The sequence below is a fragment of the Varroa jacobsoni genome, unplaced genomic scaffold (genome assembly GCF_002532875.2).
Source record: "Varroa jacobsoni isolate VJ856 unplaced genomic scaffold, vjacob_1.0 scaffold_1462, whole genome shotgun sequence".
NCBI classification, from domain to species: domain Eukaryota; kingdom Metazoa; phylum Arthropoda; class Arachnida; order Mesostigmata; family Varroidae; genus Varroa; species Varroa jacobsoni.
The window spans coordinates 27,282-44,027 of NW_019214364.1; the positions used below are offsets into that span (position 1 = coordinate 27,282).

The window sequence follows — 16,746 nt, forward strand, 5'->3', positions numbered from 1 at the left end:
TATAATATTATGCTGATCGGCTAATTGCAGAACTCATTAGCAAGATGTAGAATCGTCAGAGCTTAGGGAAGAGCGGGATAGTAGCAGATTCGCCACTAATGTGTCGTAGGTAGTGTTTTTTTCTGTTTAGCACTGTTAATTATTCATCCTATATGAATAAGTACTCGGAATCACTTATATTCAGGTATAGCATCAAGAGTTTGTTTCCATTTGGAGTCTAATTAAAGTGATTACAGTTAGTACAGGTAACTGAAGTGGATCGATCTGGGGTTTTTCAACCCTTGGCTTCGTTTTGTGTCGAGAGGCAGCTGTTTGATGGAATGTTTAACGGCGATATCGAAACACAGAAGGGCTTTTTTAACATACCTATGAAACGGCATACTTTTAACTAATTTTCCTGACTATCCATATAGGGTCAAAACTTTACCAATACAGGAATCGGGACCAGCGCGGCAGTTAGTTGAAATTCACAAAATGCATTTAAAAGCACATTAACCGCCCAGACTACGCCAGTCTTGTCGCACGACGTTAGCAGATAATATGGATTTAATGTAACAATGGCAGTCACTAGAGCAACACTAGCTCACGAAAAGCCGCTACTACAACAGTCTGGGGGCGGGAGGGGTATATTTGTTTTCGTATACATATAAACTGGATACTTTACGAAGTTTTTCTTCAGGTTTTCTTTCAAGATTTTCTGAGTTGAAGAAATTGTATATTAGACCTTAAATAATATAAAAATAAAACTCATATCAGATAAACCATAATGAGTACACACGCGAGTCTCAATGTTACTTAACGTACATCATCGTTTAATATCGATTATTATCGATATATATATATATATATATATATATATATATATATATATTAGAGCGGAAAAGCAAGTTCTGTACGGCAAGTAATTACAAACGAGGCAAACATCAGACGAGGTAAATTACAAGCCGACAAAAGCAAATGACAGCTCCGCAGACATCATGGAAATACTCTTCGAAATAATAGATCAAGCTGTAGACAAAATGTGCCTCGTACCGTGCATTATACTTTTAAACAGTATTGGGACTACAAAATATAAAATTGCACAGTTATATATGTGCTCATCAGTTATATTGAAGTGCAGTAAATCTTCCCTTCGGAATAAATTGCGACGGTAGTGGTACATACTGTACGCGAGTGCAGTAGAAAAAAACCTATATCGAATTGCTTTAATGTTGTTATTACCAAGTGTCTCGTTCTATTTTTGTCTGCTTCACCTGCTGATACTGTAAATACAGAAATCAATTGCATAACTGTGTTCCTATGTGATTTTGTCTACTCGAAGAACTTCCAATAAAATTATGGTAATTTTTTGCTCAAAAGGTAGCGCCTATATTTTCGATTAACAATATAATTCAACGATTGTTGGAACTTTTAATAGTTGAGATAAAAAGACACCAGTCGTGCAAATAAAAAAAACTTATTGAAAATGGGAATTTTTGCAATAAGTACTAGCTGTGCGTATTTTAATTTGTACCTCTTCGTTTTTAGCGGATAATGATTTTTCAATCCACTTGAAGGTTTTCGGTGAGAGCTTTTTCGTGAGTCGTTGAAAAGTTAAGGTAGACCTTGTGTACATGTTCGGCGTTTGATCCATATGATGGACCCGATGGCTTTCCATTAGGGAACAAATAGCTCTGAAATAGCACAAAGAGTTGTAACCCCAGGCTTTTCGTGATACAACGGGTATTCAAACTGTAAAACAAATGTTTACCAATGCCCACAAAGGTCTCCCAAACATGACTGAACATACCCGCTCTACGTTAGTCGATCTAATCTTTTTTGGTGCGCATTGCCTATCTGCACACGCACTTTTAGGTTTAATTAGGAGATGTGATTTATCAGGCGTCAGCGCGTCACCGCGAAAACAACTGCTTTAAAATGATGCAATAGTTCTTCGTATGGAGCTCACGTCCTCAAGGCATGGCGTCGTTTACTCACTTATAAACTTCAACGTGCGGCAAATAATGGAGTAGCAGAGCTGTTGCTGGGTATAGTAAGGGCGCGTACAGCACATGGGAATAGGACGCTGCCAGTGTATTCAAGATTCGAATTAACCGTCCCCTGAAAAGAAAAACAGCACCCAAAGATTTGTTGAAGTACGTGCTCCGTTTAGAATATCTAGGTGTCAAACGCACAATCAGTCATACGTAATGTGTATAAAAAACTATTAAAAAACCTTGCCATGGCCGTTTAAGAAATAATATTGACGGTAAATTGGCTAAACTTAAGAGTCGGTCAATTTTTCATTATGGGCAGAGTTTGGTTACGGTCTTTTTCTTAAAAAGGAAATAGACCCTTTCACCAATATAATCCCTTTCTACAACATTCACACGTAGAATATCTTTGTATTCATTCGACAGCTTTGGCTGAAAGGTTTTTATTTTTTTCATTGCATTTTCTTATTCAGCTTATGTTGCTTAGATTATAGAAAACAAAATGCACAACAAAACTTACTTGGCCGCGTCATTTAACCAGTAGTCATCTGCAAAGATCGGATCTACGAAGGCTGGCAACGATGACATGGTAGCCATGTTATCGCTCCTGAAACAAAGCTTCATTTTAATCTGAATATACTCTTTCGGTAACTAATATCAATGAACACATGTACACGCACAGTTACAATATCTCATATTCTCCCTCGGCCCTAGTTTTCTGGACTGTTTACTAAAATTCCATATCCAGCCCAATTTTCGTTCGTAAATATTGCAACCAACCCACGCAATCCCCCAACTGATGCATATTACTATGTCAAAAAAGTATTGATAGTTTGGCTCTGTATCAACAGCCCATGCCTCAAACGCCCTAATCCTAGCTGTCCTTTTCAAGTCTATTATTGCCGGATTAAATGCACATGTGCCACCGCTTTTAAAGAATACGAAACGTTGATGCACCATAAGCATCAAGCTTTCTGTGCTGAAAAGGCGATACGAGTGATGATGTACAAGCCATTATTGTGGTGAACAACCCACGATTTGCTTTTATAGAGTTCAGGTCTATTTTACCAGACAGCGTTACGCAGTTTTCTTGACATATCCTGGTAATACCTCCCACTCATAGAGGAACCACACTGTATGTATTGATAAAGCAGAACTTGCCGGTAGTCGTAGACGACGATGAAGGGAAACTTTGTTCTGGACCTAGGTTTTTCAGCTTTTTCTATTAGCTCTCTGAAAGTAATAGTGCTTCTCATGCATTAAACTACGTACTTCTTGTGTAATCCAATTTCTAAATTGGCTTAGATGAGACGTCCGGTTATTGCAATGCATACATTTGTTCTCAATCATACCACTAAGAACCACACACATTCTAAGACTGTATATAATCTATAGAATCCTGTGACTGCTTGCATATTTGTACTGTATAGTTTACTTGGAAAAGCGCAAGGGAACAACGTCGTCCTTTTGTTCACTGTTTATATGATGCATGCAACTAGGATAATCACCGGTGTTGGGGTGGGTTCAATTAAATTCCCCCTGCTAGCACTAAAAATGCTAGTGGAAACGGTACCTTCCCACAGGAGCGAAGGCCAGTATCCACTACCGTTAGCTTCCAAAAAACAATTTACGTTGAATTAAAACTCATGGGGTGGCGAATTCTCGTATTTGAAGTAGCTCATAACAAAGATTATTAATGATGAAACAATGTCCCTTGGAGCTATCCATTCAATATTCTGAAACAATGCAAAATGCATAAAATATTTTCGGTCTCAGTTTTTTCAGTCCACTTTCCAAATGCCTTTGGTAACATCTAAAATCTAAGCGCATATTTACAGATACATCTAATTTCTTTTACTCCATGAGCTATATTTTTCAGCGGATTTATACTCCAAGAGGGTTCATTACGACTTCAATGTTCATTTAAAATGGGATTGCTTTAATTAGACTGAGCAACTCCAGATTACCTTACGGACTGGTGGACAGATGAGAACCCACTCTCAGGTATTCTTTTAACATACAAGTATCCTTGAAATATGTTATATATCATGCTCTAATTGGAAACGGTTGTGCAAAAGAAGAATCTGGTGAACGAACGCTGACTGTTTGCGCTTCAAAAGAATAGAACAAAAAAAGTTGACACTTACGTATAGGATACGCAGACAGAGTTAGAATTGTAAGCGATCAAGATAAATGCAGCTTGGTATTACACCGCATAGGCATGAAAAGCTCAAGAATGCGTTGTAACTCTTCCACGCCAATGCAAAATTTGCTTTAATCTCGCAAGCTTAAAATTGCCCATCGTATATATAGACATATGGGTCTTAATCAAGAGTAATATTACCCATTTTTTGACAGTGGGTTCGCTTCTGTTCATGACTGAAGGAGCGTATTTTTATGCTGAAAATAAAAACTTACACTATGCGCATGGTATCAGTACTATATAATAACGATTCTAAATTGTTACACTACCAAAATGCGACTAGCTAATAGTAAGAATTTGGTTTCGGTCTAGTGGTTGACGGGTTCACGAGCTTTTTGTCTTCTTTTCTTATTCGAAATTATAATTGAATTATACATAATTTTGAATAGCTTAATATCGCACCATCACTTAGTTGAAGCTGTTTTTTTGTTACAAGAAAACTTGCGCAAAGGAACGAAACACTTCGGGGTAATTAAAGTTTAGAACAATTCAAAGTATAGAGAAATTAAGACTTTTAATTATAATAATGAATATACTAACAAACAAACTAATAAACAATGAAATATATATAAGACGCCTTTCCCATTTGTGATGTTCATACCATTTTTATTTGAAAAAATGTACGACTGAACATCATCAATTAACACTGTGGTTAGTTCTGTGGGTCGGTTCTACAGCTAGAAGTTTTTTTGCTAATTCAAAAGCAGTGATAACATGTTCGGAATAAGGGGCTACGCTCTAAACGATTAATTGTAAACGTATCTGAGAGTAGATACATCATACATGGTAAATACATACAGCAGAACTCTAAGAAGACAGAAATGGAATTACTCGATCAATTGGAATAAGCAATAAACTGTTTTCTGTTAGGACAGTCAAATTAAACCAGCAAAGTAGGGAAAACCATTAGCTTCTAAGCGAAAGTATTTTTCACTTACTAACACAGTTTACCCTTAAACTGAGCGGTCCAGGATTACCAAAACAAGAAAGATTCATGCAACGCTCTAAAATAATGCTTCCTGTCATAAAGCGCTCTCACGCAATCCTGTTGTTGGCAATGCCTTGACGTGAGCCCATCCGGGCGTATGAGTTTCACCCACAAGCATGTATTTCTAAGATCGACGTCACATGACAATGACTAATTCTTACCTACAAATTGCAAAAAAAATTTCCGTATTAATATCGTAATATATTTGAAATACACGGTATTAGACCTATATTTACCACTTATGACAAAAAAAACTACAGTTAAAGATAACAAATTAAATATTGAAATCTAATGAGATCAGTGTCATTGCTGAGTGTTGTTCTAGATATTTACCTGTAGATTATTTAAGCGAATGTCGAACCATGGGTTTATATAGCACTTTTCATGGTATGGATCAATGGTACGCGACGTTGATTGCGCCGAAATTCAGTAATGAAGTTCTCTGCTATACGGTGCTCTGTAAACTTTTTACTTAGTTTCCAATTACTGGAATCTTCCTTCCTCACCGTTTTTCCTTGTTACATGTTGCAGTGTCGACAGCCGAACCGATTTCATTATTTGTTGGATCATTCTTGCAAGACAAAGACGATTTTGGTAAAAAGAAACATAAAATGTCTAGCGAAAGCTGCTATAATTGCTCAACAAGCAATTAAGTATATAGTTTTTCTAAAGGCGAGCAGCTCCCATAGAATCTTGACAGGGTAGAAGTGTAATTATTGGGGTGGACAACACCATATAGAATTTGACCGCGACGTAAGAGTCCAGCACGGTGCTTGCTATATAAGCCGATCCTACCACATTAGTAGTACCGTATTTCCGGTCACACATTCCACACCTTATACTCAGTGTATGTCTTTCTAGACTTATCCCCAACAAGTAATTTTGGAAAAGGATCGGATAACTTGGTTTCATAAGTAACTTCAAATGGAAACAGTCTGCCAGCAATGAGGCGTGTATGCAGAAACAAAAGAACCGCTTTACGTCTAGTAGACATGTAACCGGAAAAAGCATAATAGAGGTAAGTCAGTAGGAACTTCAAACACAAAACTTTAAAAACAGATGGCATCCATTGACAGAAAGAGTGCCAATTGAAACGGAGTTATATCGAAAGAATGGAACCTTTAGATTACGCAGACCTGTCTGCATAAGAAGAAACTGATAGAATAGGAGATTCACTTTATGCTTAAAAACGAGCCTTAGTAGACATCGTGCGTTCTTCCACGAGAGAAAAACTACCCATTCCCAAAACCATACCTGTATGACTCCACGCTACCACTTTGAAAACACATTAAAGCTAAGTCACTCGAAAAAATAATTTCAATTAAGATTTGTTGCGTTTACCAACAACGTAAGTTCATACACTGTTAAGCGGATGACATCAAGAAAAAGGCTTCTCAGCAATCGATCTCAAAGATATCACCAAGTTTGTACGAATTATGACAATAATGCTAGACTGGGATCCGTACAGCTTCACGCCTACAAGAAAACTCGACACTTGCTTTTCGATCTCTGTGCAAAGTTGAAGACTGGCATTTGCACCATACATACTCTATGGCTCTTCGACTAGCAAAGCGTTTCTATAACATTTCTATAACGCAATTGCAAATGCGTTGCCTATCTCACTGAACACCGTTTCGGCTACCACGACGTATTTTATTTATTAATGCCTATAGTGAATAGGAATTCGTGTCAAACGTATTTGGCGATATAGACAAAGCTTTTAGTTGGATTAATCGAATTCGATAATTATAAATACTCCGAGCTATTGGGTTGCTAAGAGTTACCAAGGTTTCCGACCAAGATGGCTTGGTGGTTCGCGCACTTTATATACTACTACATCAACCTAATACTGGTGTGGCTTTAATTCTCACTGGGGATCGAAGGGATTTTCGTATACGAATTTTTTTGGTGCCCTGTTCCATAAACAGTGTAATGGCAGCGACTATAACCATGGGCAAAAAGCACCTATTATTACGCATGAAACGACTTTTAGCAGTGGCCACAACCATAATAACAACGGCAACAAACAGCACCGCCTCGCGCGTCTTTTCGTCCATCGGGGGCACTAATCGTGGGCCCGTATTTCACTGATGCAACAGACGAGATAATCAAAAACCAGTGTGAAAACTATATGACATATAGTACTTCGCATCGAAAATGACACAGTAAAATGTAAGCTTGCTCTTCACGCGTTTTATTGCGAATCAAAAAGCGCATTTTTGTGAGGGAGTGATATAATACAACTGGAGTGGCCTCGTTTGAACGCACGGCGGACCAAGCAGTGGGTCTAAACTATATATTGTAATAAAACATACACACATATAATTATTGGATCCATTAAAGACTGGATATTTGCTAGTTACTTTATAAATCGGGTTCTACTACAGTACTATATTTCGTCACAGTGATCACGTTCGTCACGATCGTCACAGTGATCGGTATGATCTTAACAACAAAATTTGTATACACTGAAGTCGCGTGAGTGGAAGCCTTGCATCATGCATTCAGGTGCAATTAGGCACAAGTGATTAAACATGTTGGTGCCGAGTATTGTTATTGTCTTCAAATCTGTTTGTTTTTCGTATGTTTCCACTTCTCATTGACCACTGTGGGGTAAAATGCGAAATTGATCTCTGCCACCTTCTGTATGCATGTCGTAATAAATGCTTGACCGCCTCGTGTTTTAGAGAGAAATACAATTATGTAGGGAACTCCCTGACAAACCACGAGGTCTTTATTACCTCTAAGCAAATGCGGGGAGAAGCGTGCATTCCCCGCATCACCTTCAGAAACGCTGGCTCGGTCCTTGTCAGGGCAGTCAGATATTGAAAGCATAATTTCTTCCAGATTATTGGGATTTCACACGAGGCGCTTGATAAAACCCTTAAAAGAGATAAAATTTATCCCTATTGCTAGAGATAACTTTTGTAGCTTTTCACTAATACTTGCAGCTAGCGTCGCTTTTAGAACTCTATTTACAGTGTGCTGTGCACATCGATTCGCTGTTGAAGTTGCGATGAGTCCAACGTACGTGAATGACGTAACGTGTTTCAACTGTGTCTACAAAGGCGAAGGAAACCGCAAGAAGCGAGCTTCCTTCCATTTTTGAAATTCACGTCTTTCATCTCAGCTTTCTTTACTTGCGGCCCAATATTGGTGACGTAGTTATTTAGGATATTGAATGCCTGCTGTAAACGATGAAAAAGTTACGGTATCACTTACATGTAAGATTTAGAATGATTTACACACTAAAATGTCGTTCTTGCATTCGTGAGGAGCGCTTGCTGATGGTAAGATTGAAGAGTAATAAGCTCAACTTATCTTTTTTGGAAAAATTTGCCGTAACTCGATTTCACTCCGTGCTAGGATGTCATTGTCGAGAGCGATTCGGTTTTTGCGATACTTTTTTCAGTAACCTTAGCTCACTTGAGACCCCCAGTTAGGCAAACTAAGCCGATTCGCAGCGAGAGTATAAAAGACCTACTTAGGTCGATTTAGAGTCTTCTTTATCTCCTTCTTAAGTATTTTACATGTCCCCTTTGTCAACATGCCGGTACGGAGGCCGTTGCGCAGAGTACCCCGGCGGTTAAAGCAGAAAGTAAACAGCAAACGAGAGTGCTTTATAATTGTTTATACACGCAATTATTATTCGCTATATCGTTCCAAAACTTTAGATCTATGGGGTGTGCCTTCTCTTTGTAGTCACGACTATTCGTCGTTTAAGGAGAGCATTAAATACTCAAGTCTCCATACTCCGTTAGAGTTATATAACGCAAGGGATGATGATTTGGCCTAAAGAAATATTGTACCGCCAAGAAATCATAAATATATTCTATACACGGTGAAGCACAGTAATGTCTTTTCGATAAAAGTATATCTATAAATGGACACAATATGCTCGTTTTGGGTGTGACTAAAGGGTCATATACTCATAAATATCGAGACTTAAATGGCAATGAGAATCCAGTTAATGATGGGAAAGCCAGCCTTAGCGTTAATGTAATTTTGAAATATCACTTGGCTAGCGAACAAAACTCCCAAACCTTCGTAGGTAACTTCTTCAATAGCCTACTGGCCTAAGTAGCACATCGTGCTGCAGTTTTTAGGGCAGACCATTTTTGAACTGATATCTTTATTTGAATTGCCCATACCAAGAGGAAATGTAGTCAATGGCTTTTTAAATATTTCGAATCATCTCATATATTTTAAGGGCTTAATCATGGCATACTTTGTGAACTCTGTGAAGAACTAGCCTGTAGTTTTCTGATGATGAATTTGATCCCTTTGTGTAAAGAGCAGTTACAATAATATGTAAAACAATGAAAGAACATCCCATCCTCAAAATTGAGAGTCGATAATCGATGAAAATGCCGTAAACAAGTATATTTTTTAAAAAGGATTGGTTGAGTTTCATCTGAAGTAACACTGGTCTTGTTCTTCATCCCACGAAGTTGTGTGGCAACAATCAGCACTGAGCCAGATGTTCCGATTTCGAAGCTGTGGAGTGAATATCGACGCACGTAATCAAAGTTCCAGTATTGTTAAAAACTGTCAACAAGTTGGAAGTATGTCAATGAGGTGGAAAAAACAGTTAATTGTATAAAAATACGTTGAGATAAACTGTTCAATGCCAGTGACACTGGTACCGTTAAGCAAGTCGCAATCGCCGGTAGAAGGATTGAAATTCCCTGGAAGTGTTATACGATAATTGAGATGTATATTCTGAGCACCCGCATCCCATTTTGAAGATAAATTGACAATCCAGTAGGGAAGAAATATACACAGACTAAACGACAGCAAGTATTCGAATCATAGAAATAATAACATTAATAACAACTAATTCATACTTTAAAGCTGAGCACTGCCGCATCACATAGCAAAACTCAGATTTTGCCGAACTCGGTATACCCCCGCCAGCATGAACATTAAAGACAACATAGTAGCAGCCCAACAAAAAGCTCAGCACTAGGAAGACCGTTAGCCCGTATCTCAGTAATCAAAAGAATATCAGTTGAAGTGGAAGTAATATACTCTCAAAGAAAGGATAAATAAGGTTCCTCACACTGAACGCGGCGCTAAACGCTAAGCAAGCAATGGGTGTAAATGAACAAGCTGAGACCAGAATCAGAGTTGGGTTTCGGAGGCAATTAAGAAAATTGGTGTTAATAGAACTCATTACTTTTTAGGACCTAAGTCAGCAATCGTGAATTTATTCCTCGATCCTTATAGTTCATTATTGTTGTCCCATTAGTCTAAATCACCTTCTAGTTCTACCTTATCAAAATGCGTATCGAAACGATTAGTGATTAGCAAATGGAAGCCTAACTTCCTTGACCTTAGGAGGTTGATTGCTGGACGTCTTAAATCTTCATGCCTTTGAGCTGCGGTGATTTTTTCTTAAGGCTAAACAAAAGCACCTTCTGATTTAAACTGTGGCAGCAAGAAACAGACATCTCTAAGAGTAAATTGCTCCTGGTTTGAGATGATGCAATTTCTGAATCTTGTAACATACTTTTTATATAAACAAACCAGAATTGTTGAGAGAACGCACAAAAAACGCCGGGAGCTTCTGGTTGTATCTCCAGATCCCTTTTGTTTTGTCTGGAGCTTTTACGTCTGCATTTACAAGGCCGTTGATTCCTATCATTGAAGGCTTCTTTGAATGATGGTGAGCTTCATTTAGTGCCTTGCTGATGTAACGTGAATGTGCCGCAATATGCACAACAATTTTTTTTTTGTAACCAATGAGATTGTAACCAATCTCACGAAAGCAGACCGTGTTTCAACTTTTATGTTAGTATGCGCATTTCGCACGCAAGTTCTATATCCATTGCACAAAATAGTAGTATTTGTTTATCACTTATATCGTGTCAGCTATGTCTTCCAGCTTAGTGGATGTTTCTATGGCATTACTACCCGAATTACGTAGAGCGTTACAGTTTAGTTCCCTCAAAGGTATCGTCGATGTCAGTGAGCTATATTTAGCATAGACTTGGATTAAATGCAACGCACTTAATTAATCAAATCGGAACGCCCACCACGCAGTTCTGACATCTCCTGGGCTTGTGGGAGAATTTCTTAGCTGTTGAAGCGGCATTGTTGATAATGTTTTTCGTTTATGTATATAAATCGAATGGACAGATACCATATTGCGAAATTTAAGGGGTGTCTGGGCGCTTAAAAAGAACACATGCTGACTACAACCGGCCCAGCAGAACCCTAAAGGTACAAGTTATTTACAAATACACATGAGAACAATTTCAATGTTGTATCTGGAAACTCGAATGAGGCATATTGAGAACTTCCCCAAAGTGCCCGAATAAGAACCTGAAACGCTATCCTACAAACGCAACGACCTACTGTATAAGGAAAAGACGGGATACCCAATTCACTAGGTTGAAACACAAGCACTTTTGGTTTGTTTTAAATGTTGCTCGTCTCTTTTATTTTCCATTATTTCAATTAAATTTCCCTCTTCGTCAAATTTCAATATGCAGTGAAAGGAATTTCAGGATCCAAAAATAGAAATTAGTGATGAAAAGTGTGCATTTTCTGTACCTGCTCTATTTCGCCCTTTGTCCAATCTGAACAGTTGCTAAAGCACCACGGGATACTTGCGCCACATACAGCGAAAACTATAATTGCAAGAAGAGCTAAGAACTAACTGGGTTGCAGAGTTTTTGAATGGCATCTGTTGGAGAACGCATCCCGTTTCGGTCGGCCATTTCAAGTTGACAAGGGCCAATTGAAGGCACTTTTGAAAGAAAATGACCGGCAAACAACTTGGTAACTTGGTTAGGAAAATAACCATCGACAGGTGTCTTGAACCTATGGTACGTACATAAAAATTAGGAGCTTGTATGCCCTATAAACTGAGTAGAATGTAACTCGGGCTATTTACTGCTCCTTAATATCTTGCGTGATAGAGCGTAAGATGGAAGCCACAAGGAGAAGCTTCTACGTATAATTGTTGCAGGCGACAAAATATGTATCTCTGTCTATATAAAGCCAGGACACAAATGGGTAGGTCCAGCAAGTGCACCCAAGTGCAGAGTTGAACCGGATTTCCATACCAAGAAAATGATGATTTGCGTTTGGTGGGCGTTAAGTTAAGATAAAACTAAAATTTATTTGAGAAAAGCAGGATGATCAGCAAGCATCTGTACAAAATTCAGTTTAAGAAAACGAACGAGGCTATTCAACAAACCCGATAAACGACACATTGTTCTCTACGACAATTCCACGCCAAGCGTAGCAAACATAAAACCGTCCTGCAAGAGCTTAAGCGGGAGGTTCTTTTGTGCCCAGCGTACTTTCCGGTCATGTCTCCTACGGATTATCACTTTTTCGAGTCTCGGCCAAATGACTAATAATTGTACATTTCATAGAGAAGAAGGTGTCAAAACTCTACCAACGTTTGTCTTCAACACCAAATCTAAATATTTCTAGGGAGATTGGATTGACGGGACAGATGAGAAAAGGTCACATAATTCATTTATTGCCATCATGCAAAAGAAACGATATTTTTTGTTAAATAAGAAAATGGAAATGACTTACGCTTCAGCTTTAATACCACTACAGCCGGTTCTTGGATTTAGAAAGCATATTAGTGCTAAGAAACTACGTATCTGTGCTATTATAACTATCGCTTACATTTCACCTTGGCCGACCAAATTAGCGTTACGCAGTTCCTCTGGACACAACTATGGGAGCCATGAGGTCTACGCGCTTGACCTCGTAGCAACGTAACTTTCAAACGTGCGTTCAGAGGGCTTTGTTTCATTACTGCTTACTCAGTGTGACTCATTACTATCTCACCGATGGTTGTAGAAAGATCTAAGCAAGCTACCTGTGGATACACACTAAGAAATCTAACGGTGAAGAAGGTTTTGCGAACGTATTGCAGATGACGTTCCCTTGCCTAAGCCTTACATATTCCACATCACTGGATTTAGTCTCACTGAATAGATTGATCTTTAAGATAGTAAATATAAATATTTCGGAGAACAATATATTTTAATGTATTTTAGCATAACAATGCACATACGCGATCCCTATAATTCTATTAACATCAAAACACATTGCAGTACAGGAACTACATTATGAGTCCTTTTCATACAATCTATCGCTACTGTCATTAGTACCTATAATTGGCCATTTTCTGTCAACTACTTATTTTTTATTTATATCTCTCAGCCAAGATATTTTTGTTTCCAGGACAGCAGGCGCAAAATAACAGATGCGGATCCAGTTATCTTAAGCTTTTCATAAATACGAATAGGTTTCGAAAAACGCACTATGCGTACCGTGTATTGTAGCATCGTACCCATTGGATCTTCAAAAGTCACTCTTGTGAAAAAAAAGTCTGACGACTCTATTTTTGTGTGTCAAGCCTATGGTAAAACGGTTTTACCCGGCAATACTTGTGAACAGTAATATCTCAGCTGCAAAAAAAGCAAAATCGCTAATAAATATTTTAGTGACCAATGATACACTAATTCCCCAAGCAGTAACTCAAGCCGCTTCATTTTTACTATCTAAAGCAGAATAAGCGGTTAGATCTCTCGGTATCCTACTCTACTCAACTAAAGCTAGCTAATAAGATAGCTAGATAATTTTGTAAAGTTGTGGGTATCAATTGAATTCTAATGCTTCCCGTCGCCTCTCGCCACATCGATGGCTCGGTTGTCTCTAGATTTTTGTACGTTAACACCTATACAGATCCATGCTCTCTGGAGTAGTGTTTGTCTATCAGGATTGACGGACCTGTTGGTCAACAGACGCAGGGGTTATCGGCGTGCTTACATTTGAACCAGCTGCAGGGCTCCATAAATCGCGTTATTTACCGTGCGGTGCCTCGCTGCGTTTCTATTCAAAGACATTCAAAAAACGCGCGCAAATGCAATAGCCAGCATTAGCACTGTTGTTAATAGATACATAAATTACATCAGAACGTTGCAACCTGACTACACTTGTATGTACACGCGTAGTCGTACTGCAACACTAGTTTTGAGCATCAAAACTGTGCAAAAACTGAACTAGAATAAACTAGACGCACGACTTTCTGTTCAGAGGTTGACAGGTGGACTTGAAAAACCACGAGGTTAAAGTGTGTAAGTCAAGCGTTTTCACTAAGTTACCTTCAGTGAATGACCATATCACTCCACATTTGCAGTAAGTTACGTCTCTGTTAGACAGAAATTTTGAAAAAACTTTATCGCGTGTGAGCTAAAGAGTGATATTCCAATCCGTTAGACACATGGGGCATTGTCTTGTCAAAAACAAACAACTGCAAGTGCATATTCGTCATCTAAGAACGCTAGTTTAGATAAAATAACAAATACGATTCAACACTACCGAAATCATCGAAACATATCGTTAACTGAAGAGGGAATAGCTTAACTAACACAGATCATTTGATCAAACAAGGATCATTTCGTACCAGATCAATCTATCAAAACAACTAAGTATACATTTAAAATTACTTGCTTCGGACGTGTTGTAATTTCACAACTACATAATAATTGTGCCAAGGTTTAGTTGTAGTTTTGGCAGTTCCAAATCCTAAGCAGAGCGGAACATTTGGTGGAGGCTACTCAGCGTATTTCCAACGAAACCGATCGAGTTCATACTAATGTAAAATACATTGCAGATAAAGTAGGGACCAATAAAGCGTTAGCTGAATGGCGACTACAGTCATTAATCTGGAAGCAATCTAGGTTCAAAAAAGATTCTATAAATGAAATCCAACTGCTTTTCGAGGAGGGATTTTATGGAGGAGGGAACTATACAAAACAACAGTTGGCGATTGCGAAAAGATTGGCAGGACCTCATGGTATCCACATTGGCTCCATTGTTTTTGTATAATGCTGGATTTGTTGAGCCAAACAACGGCGGCATTTAACGAGTAAGGGAAGCTGTCTTCCGTTAACAGTCTTGACAAGAGAAGAGAGAGGTAAGAGGACACAAAGCATAACACGGAGCCAGACTAGTGGAAGACACTCAGGATTATAGAAAATGAAATTGCGAGGGCGTTATAGCTTTGGCCCCGTTCGCTTCAACGGCACCAAATAACGTCAATGTATTGGTATTTACTAAAATCTCAGCAGCTATCCTTCTCGATTCTTTCAGTTTCTCGCCATTCACTTCGTTTCATCCATAGATAGATCAGCTCCGGTTATTGCAACGTTGCGTCGGCATTTGTAATTGTTTAACTAAAAATCTCACGACAACGCTATAGTTTTGTAACGGATTCGACTTCTTATTAGTCGCAGCTTAGCTGTGCTCTGTAACGGCTGAATCCACATTCATTCTAGTAGAAGAGCTGGTGATATATTTCCAGGATATTTTCTCCTCTTCTGTTTCACTTTTTATAACTTTTGATTTGACCACTCAACCAGACCAATCTTTGTATGTCTTTTACGTCAATTGCCCCCCAAAAAAAGCTTAAAATTACTGCTGCTAGAAAATCACTTCTGCATTTTTTCAATTTTCCGGACGAAGAAGGCAGTGTAGCCATTGATATCTTTGCAATAGATATCAGCGGCGATAGAAGTTTGTTATTGATTGTTGGCCCGCCTCTCCAAGAACGCGGACAACTGAGGCCATGTTCCCATTAATATGAAACTTGAAAGCCAGAACCGTATTACTTAGCTCACAGATCCTTACCGCGAAATCTGGTCAAAACTGAACCTGTCGAAATGTCCTTTGAATTCCTGCCAATTCCTGACGCTCTAGATGTCGATTACCGCATAAACTGTCTCGTGGAGATTTTACAGACGTTTACGCCTCTCCCGCCCCAGAGGCCATGTTCAACTATAACTTATTTTCTTCGCAACATACAAAAAACACTTTTGCCCTTCGCTGAGGTTCGCTCTGGAAGTATCTTGCTGTTGTTTCCAAGTGCTATGTCCAAAGATTATGTCAAACCATATAAAGGCTATCTCAAACGCAATGGGTCCCACTCCTAGAAATAATGTACAGCAGGCCTTAAGGGTAGTTCGCATGGGATAGAAATATTTGTATTTGATTAGCCAAGTTGCCTTGGTAACATACGTTAGTGATACGCTCGCTTCGGGAAATACGATTTCCTGTTCGACGCCGCACTCTTTTTCAGCCTTGAATAAGATGACGGTGATACAGAAGTATCTATTGATGCACGGTTCCACCATTCCGGAGGTCTGGCTGACTCTGGAAAAATTACGCTTTAACAGTGCTCCTGTGGCGAATAATGTTTAAAACGTATATCTCCAAAACGCTCTCTTCTGAATGCTTACCTGGAGTGCGCTGCTCAGTTAATGCTGCTTCTGGTATGTTTTTTGCTTCGTAAAGAAGAGCCGCGATCTTGGCTAAACCTAAAAAAGACTACTCTCCTCGTGGCGAGGAGCTACGAAGTGGAGTTTCTGCCTTGTACTACTTGTACTACTGCCCTGTACAATCACTAGAAGATTCAACAGAAACGCCATTTTTAAAGAATACCGTAAGTTCAAAATGTGGTATCCCACGTCAACGGAATGCTGGCCCTAATTGACTACACATTTCAAAGGGAAGTACCTATACGCTGTATCTGTTGAGTCGAAGAC

General features: G+C 38.8%; 1 protein-coding gene across 7 annotated transcripts in view; it reads right to left on the minus strand.

Moving 5' to 3' along the window:
* Nucleotides 1–16,746, minus strand: part of sky (GTPase-activating protein skywalker) — a 45,176-nt gene that overhangs the window by 17,582 nt on the left and 10,848 nt on the right. For 5 of the 7 annotated variants that reach the window (XM_022850458.2, XM_022850460.2, XM_022850459.2 and 2 more), the window contains exons 3-5: nt 2,494–2,580; nt 1,978–2,100; nt 1,514–1,673 (exon numbers count right to left, since the gene is read on the minus strand). In XM_022850458.2, the coding sequence (XP_022706193.1) occupies nt 1,514–1,673; nt 1,978–2,100; nt 2,494–2,580 (370 nt within the window). Of the gene's footprint in view, nt 1–1,513; nt 1,674–1,977; nt 2,101–2,493; nt 2,581–5,497; nt 5,517–12,817; nt 14,033–16,746 lie in introns of those variants that run through there. The other 2 variants (XM_086972445.1, XM_086972446.1) reach the window with 2 other exon arrangements.